This window comes from Vulpes vulpes, chromosome 9, assembly GCF_048418805.1.
Source record: "Vulpes vulpes isolate BD-2025 chromosome 9, VulVul3, whole genome shotgun sequence".
In the NCBI taxonomy this organism is placed as follows: Eukaryota; Metazoa; Chordata; class Mammalia; order Carnivora; family Canidae; genus Vulpes; species Vulpes vulpes.
The window spans coordinates 108,083,626-108,095,823 of NC_132788.1; the positions used below are offsets into that span (position 1 = coordinate 108,083,626).

At 60.1% G+C, this 12,198-nt stretch overlaps 1 protein-coding gene across 2 annotated transcripts in view; it reads left to right on the top strand.

The window, feature by feature from the left end:
- The window catches only part of GNG7 (G protein subunit gamma 7), a 125,217-nt gene extending 116,974 nt beyond the window's left edge, over positions 1–8,243 (top strand). For both annotated transcript variants that reach the window (XM_072721896.1, XM_072721897.1), the window contains exons 3-4: positions 1,765–1,883; positions 5,087–8,243. In XM_072721896.1, coding sequence (XP_072577997.1) covers positions 1,803–1,883; positions 5,087–5,212 — 207 coding nt within the window. In that variant the 5' untranslated portion in view covers positions 1,765–1,802 and the 3' untranslated portion in view covers positions 5,213–8,243. The remainder of the gene's footprint in view (positions 1–1,764; positions 1,884–5,086) is intronic.
- The last annotated feature ends 3,955 nt before the right edge of the window (positions 8,244–12,198 follow it).

Consider the following 12,198-nt stretch of genomic DNA (forward strand, 5'->3'; position numbering starts at 1 on the left):
ATAACTGCATGTGCATCTCCAGGCATCTCAGCAGTTTAAATTTAATTTAATTTAATTAATTAGTTTATTTATTTTATTTATGATAGTCATACAGAGAGAGAGAGAGAGAGAGAGCCAGAGACATAGGCAGAGGGAGAAGCAGGCTCCATGCACCGGGAGCCTTACGTGGGATTCGATCCCGGGTCTCCAGGATCGTGCCCTGGGCCAAAGGCAGGCGCCAAACCACTGCGCCACCCAGGGATCCCCTAAATTTAATTTTAAAATAAATTAATAAAAATATTTGGGAAAGAAAATAGGTCAACCCAAACCATAGCAAAGCCAGAATCATTGGAGCAATAAAGGATGGGTCTTCTCAGTGAGCGAGCAGGTGGGGAGGCACTTGGACCTGCCCTGCGTGAACTGCTAGGCGTGACACCCATTTCCTGAAGGTGCAGGGGAGCAAACAGGCCACCGGGTGTTCTCTGGTCGATAAAAGCAGCAAGCACTCCCCTCCACAGAGCGAGGGTCCTGGGAGAATTGGCGGAGGGCTCCTTGGGGTTCAGGAAGAAGGCTTATCCAGAATCGTTTGCCTGTGCTGTGTGGTTGCTCTGAGCACACCATCTACACTCAAGGAGCGTCCAAATTCATGTCCACAGAACCTCGGAACAGGGACCTTAACTGGAAATAGGGTCTTTGTAAATGCAATTAATCAAGAAGAGATGGTACTGGATGAACGTGTCCTTATGAGAAGGCCATGTGAGGACAGGTAGAGACTGAGTGTTGTGGCCACAGCCAAGGGACGCCAAGGACCGTGGCCAAAGCAGCCACTGGAAGAGGCAAGAAGGACCCTCCCTGGACCCTCTAAGGGGGAGCCCAGCCCTGCCCCCACCTGGATCTCAGCTAAGCTCCAGAATGTGGGAGAACAAATTTCTGCTGCTTTCAGCCCCTTAGTCTGTGGTCATTTGTCCCAGCCACGTCAGCAAGTCAGAAAGCTCTGGAAAACCTGCAAAACCAAGTGGGCTCCCTTTGCTCACTGGTGACCCCCTTCCCACCCCTAGAAGCCTCTCCCATGCCAGAGGCAGGAGCCAGCGCTTCGTGCTCCTGCCCTGCCCCAGGCAGCCTCCTGTGGGAGCCCGGGTCATGCTGCTTGGCTGCGTCCCAGGGACGGCTGGGCCTGGGGTGGGAAGTCAGAACCAGCCACCCACACAGGCAGGAGCCACGGGCTTCCCCCTCAGCTTGGTTCTCAGAGAAGTGCCTGGCACGTGGGGGGCTGTTCTCCGGGACAGTTTGCTGGGCACATGAGCTCACTGATGAAGGAAGGGATGCCAGACGCAGGACGCACAGCACACAGGTGCTTCCCAGGTGACCTGCCTTTGTCCACAGCCAGAGTCTCACCCGGACGACTCTGCCCCAGGGAACTTAGCCGTATCTGGGCACGTCTGTGGCCATCACAACTGGGACATCCTGGCATCGAAGGGTGACACCCCCAGAGAGTGACCCTGCTCAGTGTCAGTGGCACTGGGGGGCCATGGAACAGGGCAGGGGTCAGCAACTGTGTCCCCATGAGTCCGTTCTGAGTCATCCACGTGTCGATTACTGTCCTGAAATGCTTGGTGGTCACATCCAGGGAGCACTTACCCCCAACCAGCACAGGACAGGGACTTTGGGAGACAGCTCGACTGAGCCTCCCACCACCCCCACCTCAACCAGGGACATGGCCACTGCTGCTCAGGTCCAGGCCTAGGGCTTCACGAGCCAGCTCATGTCCTCTGCTTCCGCCCGCAGCTCTCTGAACAACAGGGGCCCAGAGCTGATGGCAGACAATGTCAGCCACTAACAACATAGCCCAGGCCCGGAAGCTGGTGGAGCAGCTCCGCATCGAAGCTGGCATCGAGCGCATCAAGGTGAGCTGGTCGGACGTGGGTGGAGGAGGGAAGAGACCCCATGCACCGAGGTCCGGCTCAAGAGCAGGGGCTGCGTGCCAGCCGTGCCCCTTGCTGTGCGACCCTGGGCTACTCCCTAACCTCTCTGGGCCTCCCTTTTCTCAATGGAAAGACCCAGCTGATACAAAAAACTGTGTCCTGAGCTGTTGTGACCACCCGACATGCCACAGTGCCTTGTCACTGCAGTGGGACCAGAGGCAGGGCCAAGCCCACCCCCAGCTCTTGGAGTCCTTCCCTCAAGGGCCCCAGAGAAGGCTTTCTTGTTTCCCGCCCGCTGGTCTGCCAGGCTCAGCCTGGCGCCCTGTTGCAGCAGATGCAGACAGAAGCTAGAGACGTGGTCCAGAGAAGGGAGGACCCAGGGCTCTTTGCCGGCTGCTTTCTTCACTTCTGCGTTGTTTGGATTTTTTGAAATAAGTGTGTTTGCTTTTTATGCTAAAAAAAGAAAAAGGACAAGCAGTTCCCGCTCACAGACACTTAACCCATCAGGGACCAGAGACCCAAAAACAAAGTACATTAGTACTCGGTTGGGCCGTCGGTTCTGCAGGGGCCAGCGGTCTAGTCGGGGCCTCATCACCCCCGTGTCCACTCAATAAAGGATGTTGAGGCACCTCCAACAGGTGGTTCCCCCAGTTCTCATGCGGCCGGGAGACTCCCTGGAGAGACCCAGGTGGTTTCTGCATCTGCCCTGGCCCCGCTCTGGCTACCCCTGGGGCCAGTCTTCTCCCCGGAGAAGCAGGGCCACTAGGACGTGCAGAGAGAGAGCAAGGGGTATTTTTAAGGAACTGGCTCACACGACCATGGGGGCTGGCAAGTCAGAAACCTGCAGGGCAGGCTGGAGACCCAGGGCAGGGTTGACACTGCAGATTGAATCCCCAAGGCCACTTGGAGGCAGACTCCCTTTCCCGGTAAGGCCTTCAACTGACTGTATGTGGCCCACCCGCATTTAGAGGCTCATCTCTCTACTCAAAGTCAACCAATTTAAATGTTAATCTCATATAAGAATGACCTTCCCAGTGATATCTAGACTGGTGTTTGGCCAAATACTTTGGTACTGTGTCCCGGCCAAGTGGACACATAAAATCAAACATCAACCCCACAGAGTTGTTCAGATGTCAATTTTCTGAGCACCTGCCACTCCCTGGTCCCTGCTGGGGGCAGCCCAGCTCCCAGACAGACTCACACCTGACCGATAGCCCGGTGCATGGGAGTGGGAAGCAGTGCGCCTCCAGCCCAGCGGGCGGGTAGGAGGGCTCCTGCAGCCCCCCGAGTCGGTGGGGGCAGCTCCCATGAGGTGTCTCAATGTTCCAGAACTCTGAGCATTCAAAGCATTCCTTCGGGCTGAAGAAAGAGAAAGCCTTGAAAACCTCGGTTGAAGTGGTTTTACTGTAGCGAGCCGGTTTGGCCCCAGCCCTGGCGGAGAGCGTGATTCATCCCACCCCGTTTGATGTTCTGGAGGAGTCCCCGCCGCCCCTTTGAACGTCGTCGGGAGGAGGGGAGCAGGACGGGGCCCACCCTCCCCACCCCAGTCCCGCCTGAGGCGACCCGAACCACAAACATCGGCACATCTGAAAGGCCAGCGGGCCATGGCCTGGCGAGGGGCAGGGAGGCGGGCACGGCTGTGGCCCGGCCCTCTGGGCAGGGCCTTCCTGTTGATGCCGGGGGTGCGAGCAGGGGGCCACATGCCCAAGCCACAGCATCAGTTATTTCCAGGGTCCAGGGGCTATTTTTGTCGTTTTGGAGGCTTGCTTTCCAAATACAACTCTCGAAACCAAGCTCCACAGGCTCATCCAAGGCGGCGGCCCTGGGAGCGGCCAACAGGCACAGGACAGTAGCAATTGTCACTGTCTGTGGGCAGGAGTGTCCCCAGGATGAACCCAGAGGCCAGCCTGCAGACTGGGCAGCCCTGGGGACGAAGTCGGGTGGCCTTGGCATTCAGGGGAACAGGGAGGGCCCCAGACCACAGACCCAAGGAAGGTTCTCACCCCTGCCTGTCTTACCCTCTCACGCCCACGCAGCTCCTCCTCTTGTCACCTTGCAGGTGGGAGAGCGGGGGCCCGAGCTCCTCTGACAGTTCCCGCCATGGGAGAGGAGACCCAGGGTCCCCTTCAACCAGGCCCAGGACCCCTGCACCCCAGCACCCAGCCCCCTGGGAGCCTGGGGGGAGCGGAGTGGGCCGGTGCCTACCACACACCTGGATGCATACCCTGGAGGGGGGTGTGCAGGCCTGGGCCGTGCCCTCTGCTGTGATGTCCCTGTGTTGACCTTCCGAGGGGCTGAGTGGCCCCTCCCTGCATCTCCCCCTCCTCTTCTGGGGACCCCCATGCAGGTGGCCCTAGGTGTCAACACCCTCACCCAGGTCACTGGGCCCCAGCCAGCTCTGGCTGCCCCTCTGAGGTTCAGACATGCTCTTCCTGGGCCCTCCTGTCTCGGGTGGGAATGGAGTCTTGGTCTGAATCCTAAAGAGGCCTCCGTCTCTCCCTGACCTTTTTGTCCAAAATCTGGGCTATTCCTGCTAAAGGAGACTCGGTCTCTTCTTTGATCTTTTTAAAATTGTGGTAAAACACACCTAACATAAAACTAATCACCTGGGATCCCTGGGTGGCGCAGCGGTTTGGCGCCTGCCTTTGGCCCAGGGCGCGATCCTGGAGACCCGGGATCGAATCCCACGTCAGGCTCCTGGTGCATGGAGCCTGCTTCTCCCTCTGCCTGTGTCTCTGCCTCTCTCTCTCTCTGTATGACTACATAAATAAATAATAAAAAATAATTTAAAAAAAAAACTAATCACCAGCAGCGATGGCACATTCGTGTTTTGCAACCACCACCTCTATCTTGTTCCAGAACATTCTATCACCCCAAAAAGAAGCCCCATCCCTTCCCCACCCCACCCCCGCCAGCCCAGACCCACCCGAGCCCCCTTCCCATCTGTGGAGGAGCCCGTCCTGGATGTGTCACACATGTGGACGCCCACCCGGTGGGGCCTCCTGTGTCTGGTTCCCTCCCTGAGCGTCATGGGCTTGGGTCCATCCCTGGGGCAGCGTGTGGGCGCCTTGGGTGTCTGCATTCACCTGTGGGTGGACGTTGGGTCTTTCCTGCCTTGGCTGTGGCGGATGTGCGTGTAGCAGCAGCCCTTACCTGTCCTCTCTCGTCCTTCTGCCCACACGCAGGTGTCCAAAGCCTCGTCGGAACTCATGAGCTACTGCGAGCAGCACGCCCGGAATGACCCCCTCCTGGTCGGAGTCCCCGCCTCCGAGAATCCCTTTAAGGACAAGAAGCCCTGTATTATTCTGTAGCCTTGTTTTCTGGTGTGTCCCTCCCTCTGTCTCTCTCAGCTAGGGCCTCATTCACTACACAGTCAAGCAAAACATTTCAAGTCCCAAAACTTCCAGTTCCCAAAGAAATGCGAACAGCCCCCACGGCGGATGGGGTAAAATGTGTCTCCCGGCCTTAGGTGGATTCTCGAGCCCAGCAGCGCCGCCCTCCCAGGCCCGGCCGGAAGACGCTGGGGGTGCCGCTGCCGCTTCCCATCAGGAACAGCAGAAATGCCCAAGTGATGTGCTAACAATTTTCTGAAACTTGGTTGCCGTTTGGGTTGCGGTCCAGAGCGGCGCCGGGCCGGGAGAAGGGAAGGAGGTGGGTGACCTGGCCACTGCCCCGTGCGCCCTGGCGGGTGGGGATTCTCGCACAATTGGCTGTTTGTGCAAAGACTGGTGCCAGGCCGACGCTGCAGTGCGTTTACTGTTTCTTCTGTGCTCAGCAGACTAGAAGTGGGTAGTGGGGGAAGGGCACAGCGGCGTGTTTTGGAAACAGGTCCCCTCTCCGTTTAAACAATTGTTGTTCCACACCCCGGAGCCCCGAGCTCAGCGGCTGAGCCCGCAGCCACACATTGTGTAGAATGCGCCCGCGGATTTTAGAGGCCAGGAGGGAGGCTTTGTCTGTGGAGCGTGCCCTGCGTGGCCAAGTGTCGCCCTGCTGTGTGGCACTTGTGTGGCGTTTCTGTGGCACGCATCACCCGACAGCCCCGCTGCGGCCCCCCGCCCTTTCCTGGGACCCCACCCCACAGGGAAGCGGATTTCCAGCAACCTGCCCTGGTCACTGGAACGGTCAGCTGTGTTCTGTTTTGTTTTGAGCACGAAACGGCCATTTGGGCAGTTAGAAGCTGTGGTCGTATTTGGCTTTGCCGGGTTGTCGTGTTGTGTTTTGTTTTTTTCCACTTTTTGCGCGGCGCCATGGCCATTTTGCAAACAGGAGTGCAGCCCGGGGAGGCCCTGCCTGACAGGTCAAAAGGCGTGAAGCTCCAGAAAGCAGCTGCAGGGCCTCGGGGTGAGATGCGTAACCCAGACAGCTCCTGGCTCTTCCCTCCCGTGGTTTTTCCTTGATCACTCAGCTCCTGTGACAGTTGACCTGGACAGTTAAGGGAGCAGGAGGCAGAGGGAGGACCCCGTGCCCACCTGTCCCCCACCTGCCCCTGCGCCCTTGCACCCGTGTGCCCTGCACCAAGAGGGCCCACACCTTACAGGCCAGGAGCTGGGTCCTCGTGCCAACCTCAAGGCTCCTGCTCCCCCCACCGAGCCCCTGCAAGTGCCAAGGCCCAGATCCCACCAGCATTAAGGTTTGGGGATGAGAGGGATGTGTCCCTGTGCCAGCGGGTGACATCCCCATGCGGGCTGGCTCCCCCAGGGTGCAGGCTGCGGGGCCCAGCCTTGCTCCTCGGCTCCCAGCTCTCTCCGGCTGGTCCGGGAGCACTGGGGGCTTTGGGGAGCCCAGTTTCCCCAAACCTGCCGTTGGATGGGGAAGCTGCGAGGGCCCGATGCTCTGGCCACTCTCACTGGGTGGGGAGTCAGCCTCTCGCTGTCCCCAGTAGAGCAGCAAGACGGAACAAAACCCGTTCGCTCAGCGGGGGGCCGGGGCTCCGGCGGGATCCACCCCGAGACTCAACACTCGAGGGGCAGTTGGCAGAGCAAGCCCTGTCCGGCCACTTCTGTGAAAGAAGCCTTAATCCCCGGAGCCCGCCTTCCCTCGCGTCCCCACCATCCCGGGCTGGTCCTGGGTCGCGGGTCCCCAGCGAGGCCCTGGTTTCAATCCGCCCCCTGCCCGCCAGCTGTGCCGCGTCCAGCCCCACCCAGTGTCCCTACCGGGTGGCCCCAAAACCTAGCTCAGGGCTCAGCCGGCAGCGCCCCAGCCCTGAATGAACTCGAACTCGAGTCAGAGCCCCGGGGCCAAGCAGTGTGGGTAAACCAGGCCCAGAGAGGGTGAGGAGGCACGTGGCCACCCCTGCCCAGCTGCCTCCCCAGGGGCCCTAGCCTCGACCCCCGAGGGTGGCCGTCAGCAGAGGTCCACCTTGGGTGTCTTTCTAGCTGAGGAAAAGACCCCTCCTTTCTTCCTTCTAGAGTAAATCCCAGTGTCCGTAGTGTAGACCCCCGAGCGCCGTGCACACGCGACAGCGTTTCCTGCCTGTGCTTCCCCGCGAGTGTCCCGCATGAAACATGGTGTGCGCGGTGCCTTCGGGAGCTAGCGGAGGTGGCAAGGGGCCTGGGGGGACCAGTGTCTCTAGGCCACATCACGGGGGGGGGGGGGGGAACTAAGGGCACACCCCCAAAAAAACAGGGCTCCTACAGCCTGCCTGGGTGTCCCTCCCCCACTCCAGGAAGGAGCTAGAATGTGCACCCCTCCCCACAGGTGACTCCCAGGCCAAGGATTGAGTGACTAGGGGGTGACCTCTGGCCCCGGGGATGTGAACCGCTGGCGGCAGAAGGTGCTGCCCTTCTTCCTATGACTCTGGCCCACGTGTCCCCACCGCATCCCCACCGTGTCCCTGCGTCCCCACCGCGTCCCCAGCCGCGTCCGTCCGGGCGCCGGGCCTCCAGGCAGCTCGCGTCCATCTCTGCGCCGCCCGGCCCCTCTCAGCTCTGGGGGCAGGAAAGGCCGTCAGCCCGCCCCGAGGGCGAGTGACCAGGGCCAGTTTCCGGGCCAAGATGAGGCCACCAACGGTCACTCATCCGTCAAGAACACTTACAAAAAGCCAGCCTGCCACGGAGTCTCCGGGAAAGAAGCCATATGTCGGACACTCCACCCTCCTCCTTCTCTGTCCGTGGAAACCATTGCCAAACATTGCAAAGACCGGTTCCGGTTCGCAGAAGCCATCTGTGGTTCTAGCAGGTTCTATCCCACCTCCATTTGGATGTTCCGTGGCTTTTATTTCTGATTTAAAAAAAAAAAAAAATGACAACAGAAACAATTCCAGGTGTGCCACACCCACTTTCTTGCAGTGTTTTAATATTGTGTGGAATTGTTAATACAGAGTGAACTAATCCCCAGTACAAAGACTCCCTGGTCCTTGTCTCTGTGCCCACCGCCCGGGGCGGGGAGGGTGGGGGGGGGCGGGGGGGGCGGCGCCAGTGGTGAGGGGCGGCCCCACAGAGCAGCCCTCAGCTTCGGTGGGCGGTGGGCGGTGGGCGTTCCAGTTTGCAGTTGGAAAACGGGGAGGGGCACCTGGGGGCCTCAGTCGGTGAAGCATCTGCCTTCGGCTCAGGTCATGATCCCAGGGTCCTGGGGTCGCGTCTTGCGTGGGGCTCCCTGCTCAGTGGGGAATCTGCTTCTCCCTCTGCTCTGTGCCCCCACTCATGCTCTCTCTCTCTCAATAAAATTTTAAAAAAGGAAACTTTGGGGAGCCCCATGTGAGGATCGGCAGGCCTGAGCCCCTGTGCCCCTCGGCTCGGGATTGCCTGTGTCTGGCCCGACCTGCGGGAAAGTGCTTCGTGCTCCTGAGGACTTGGAGAGCTCCAGGCCCGGTGCCACCTGCCTCCAGTCACCCAGGGGCTACCGTTGGCCACCAGAGACCCCAGGGGAGAAGCCGAATGAGCCGTGGTCTGACTCCGACCAGACCGTGGAAAGAGTTCCAGTTTACTAACAAATCTGTCAGAGGTTCTGACCTCCCAGCAGAGAATGTTCTCTGTGTAAAACACTTACAGATTCGGCTACATAAAAATTACCCACTTTGTGTCAAAAAGTATAAGATCAGAAGTCAGTTCAAAAACCCAAACATATGGGATCCCTGGGTGGCGCAGTGGTTTAGCACCTGCCTTTGGCCCAGGGCGCGATCCTGGAGACCCGGGATTGAATCCCACGTCGGGCTCCCGGTGCATGGAGCCTGCTTCTCCCTCTGCCTATGTCTCTGCCTCTCTCTCTCTCTCTCTCTGTGTGTGTGTGACTATCATAAATAAATAAAAAATTAAAAAAAAAAACCCAAACATAGAATTACCACCTAATGCAACAACCCCACCAATGGCTGTGCACACAGAAGGACCTGGAGCAGGTGCTTGCACACTCGTGGGTGTTCACAGCAGCATGATTCACAACACCCAGGAGGGTCCATTAGCAGGTGAAGGATACACACAGTCCTGTCCATCCACACCCGGGATACGATCCACCCTCAGGAAGGAAGGAACCCTGACACCTGCCCCCATGTGGACGGACCCCGAGGACACCGGGCTCAGGGAAGGGACCCAGACCCAGAAGGACGCCTCCTGCAGGACCCCACTCCCAGGAGGTCCCCAGAGGAGGCCCATCCACAGAGACAGAGAGGAGGTGGTGGGAGCCAGGGGTGGGGGGCAGGGGTCAGTTCTTCCTGGGGACGGGGTCTCTGTGTGGGGAGATGGAAGGTTCTGGAGATGGGGGGATGACGGGGGGTGCATGGCAGGGTGAGTGTGCTTTGTGCCCTGAGCTGTGCACCTAGAGACGGTTATGAAGGGGAATCTCCTGTTATGTGTATTTTACCACAAAAAATAAAACACACACAGCCTTGCCCAACATCCACCTGACTGGCTGAAAGGTAAGGCAGGTATTGCTGAGAGTGTGGAGTGGCCTGGTCCCTTGGCACTGGCCTCTGGCGGGGACATGCTGGGGCCACCCCAGGAAGAGCCCTGGTGGCTTTGCTCCTGGACCTTCACCTGACAGGGATCACACCTGTGTCACCAAAGGTCTCAGGAGGAATGTTCAGAGAAGCTTTTCTCATAATACTCAAAACCTGGAAACATCCCAGGTATTCAGCAGCAGGTGAATGGATCCACAGGCTGGGGTCCCGTTGTGCCCCGAATCCCGCTGAGCAGGTGAGGGATCCTCTGCCCCCCGCCCCCGTGCAGCAGCCTGGCGGGCTCAGCCCCAGCACCCGGGAGGATGGCCGCGTGCTTCCGGGGACCCGACAACCAGTGGGCAGGCCTCCCCCAAGGAGTCACAGCCCCCTCTCCAGAGCCTGAGACTGCCCCACCTCCCATGGATAAGGAACCCCGCGGGTGACAGGTAGTTAAATACCTGCAGCTGGGGGGGCTCCCTGGGCGCAGCGTCCTCACAAGAAGCCGAGAAGGGCAGGAGTTAGGCCTAGAGGCTGTGCACCGTGATTCCAGCCCGGGAAAGTTATGGGCCAGGTACAGCCTCGGAGACCTTAACAATTGAGGCTGGGAAAGGGCGGGAGGGATGAGCAGGGAGCGCAGGGGTCCCTTCGGGCAGTGACGCCCGCCGCAGGGTGCCGTCACGGCACATTTGAAAAAACCGAACAACCTATGCTCCTGGAGTGAATGCTGGGCGCAGTGCACGGTGCCGGCACCCAGGCCCCCGACGCAGGGCTGGCGTCGCTGGCAGGCAGGGTGCATCCAGACGGGCACACCTTGTCCCCGCAAACCCAAAGCCCGGTAGGCACTGCGCCTCCCGAAAGGTGGAAGGAGGGCCAGACAGCACCCCTGAGCCCGCTGGGAGGAAAGGCCCCGCGCCGCCGTCGGGCACCTGGTCTTCCCCAAGGCGCGAGCGCCCCCTCCACTCTGCGGGCTTCTTTCCTGGCCACGGACACGCAAGCACCTTGCAGTTTGGGAGCCTCACCTCCCGGTCTGACCCGCACACACTGGGGAGACAGGCAGCTCCCGCGCTCGCCCGCTCGGGGGGGGGGGGGGGTCTCCTGCACCGAACAGCACCAGCGCGGGCACCTGGGGGCCCTCCCCACGCCTCAGGTTTGCACACTCCCACCCAGGGGCCCCTCCTTCCCAGACAGCGTGGGTGCCAGAGCTTCCGGGGCTACTGTGGCCAAGGACGGGGTGGGGGGTGCCTCGAAACAGCAGGCATTTATGCTCTCGCGCCCTGCAGGCTCCAGGGGAGGAGCCTTCCTGCCTCCTGCAGCTCTGGTGGCTCCTGGCGGCCTCTGTGTCCCTTGGCGGGGGGGACACCTCATCCCGTCTCTGCCTCGTCACCAGGCCCCTTCCGTGTCTCCCTGTGTCCCTCATCCTCTGCACGGACCCCAAACCCTGGATGCAGGGCCCACCCCACTCCAGCATGACCCCATCCTGACTTACTATATCTACAAAGACCCCATTTCCAAAGACGGTCACATTTGGAGGTTCCAGGTGGACGGGAATTTGGAGGGGACCCTAGTCAACCCAGTGCAATGGATGCTTCCAGATTCTTGCATTAGGCTGCGGAAATATCTCCGTAGGTTCCCACCAAACGCACTTCACTGATCCATTTAGTATGGACCCCTGACTGTCCCGCGACACAGTGTGGGTTCAATGGAGTCAACAGTCATCACCACGCAAAGGAGGGGACGGCGCTCCAGCTAGGCTAGCGCAGTGGTTGAGTTGTGTTCCCTCAAAATCCACATTCAAGTCCTGCCCCCTACCCCCCACCTGTGAACAAGCCTTATTTGGAAACAGGGACTTTGCAGGTGAGCTGCCTGTGGGCTGGAGGGGGTCCTAGGTCCGAGGACGGGCGTCTGCCCGAGAGAAAGGAGGGAGGTTTGGGTCCCGAGCGGCAGGGAGATTGGGGAGAGGCAGGAGCAGTGGGACCCCAAGCCGGGGCTTTGGGCAGCCCCAGGAGCCGGGACAGAGGCCTGGGGCAGTTTTTCCCTCGGAGCCTCCAGAAGGAATCAACCCTGCTGGCACCTTGATCTCAGATTTTTGGCCTCCAGAACGGAGAAGGAAGACATCTCTGTGTTGCAAGCCACCGAGTTTGTGGGGCTTTGTCCAGGGGGGACCCAGGAAACGCACACGGCCGGGTGACGGCCAGGCGCCCACCTGAGCCAGGAGCCAGCCGTGGAAGGAGCTGTCAGAGCCAAGGCCAAGGGGCAGGGCGCAGGGACCGAAGGAGCAGGGTGCGCGGGCGGGCCGAGGGCCGAGGGTGGTGGTGGCAGGGGCAGTCCCCGGGGCTGGAGAAGCGACGGAGGCCCTCAGGGGTGGCACTAGGCGTCTGGAGTGTTCCAGTCAGCTCTGGGGACTCCAAGGACGGCAGCCAGCAGAAG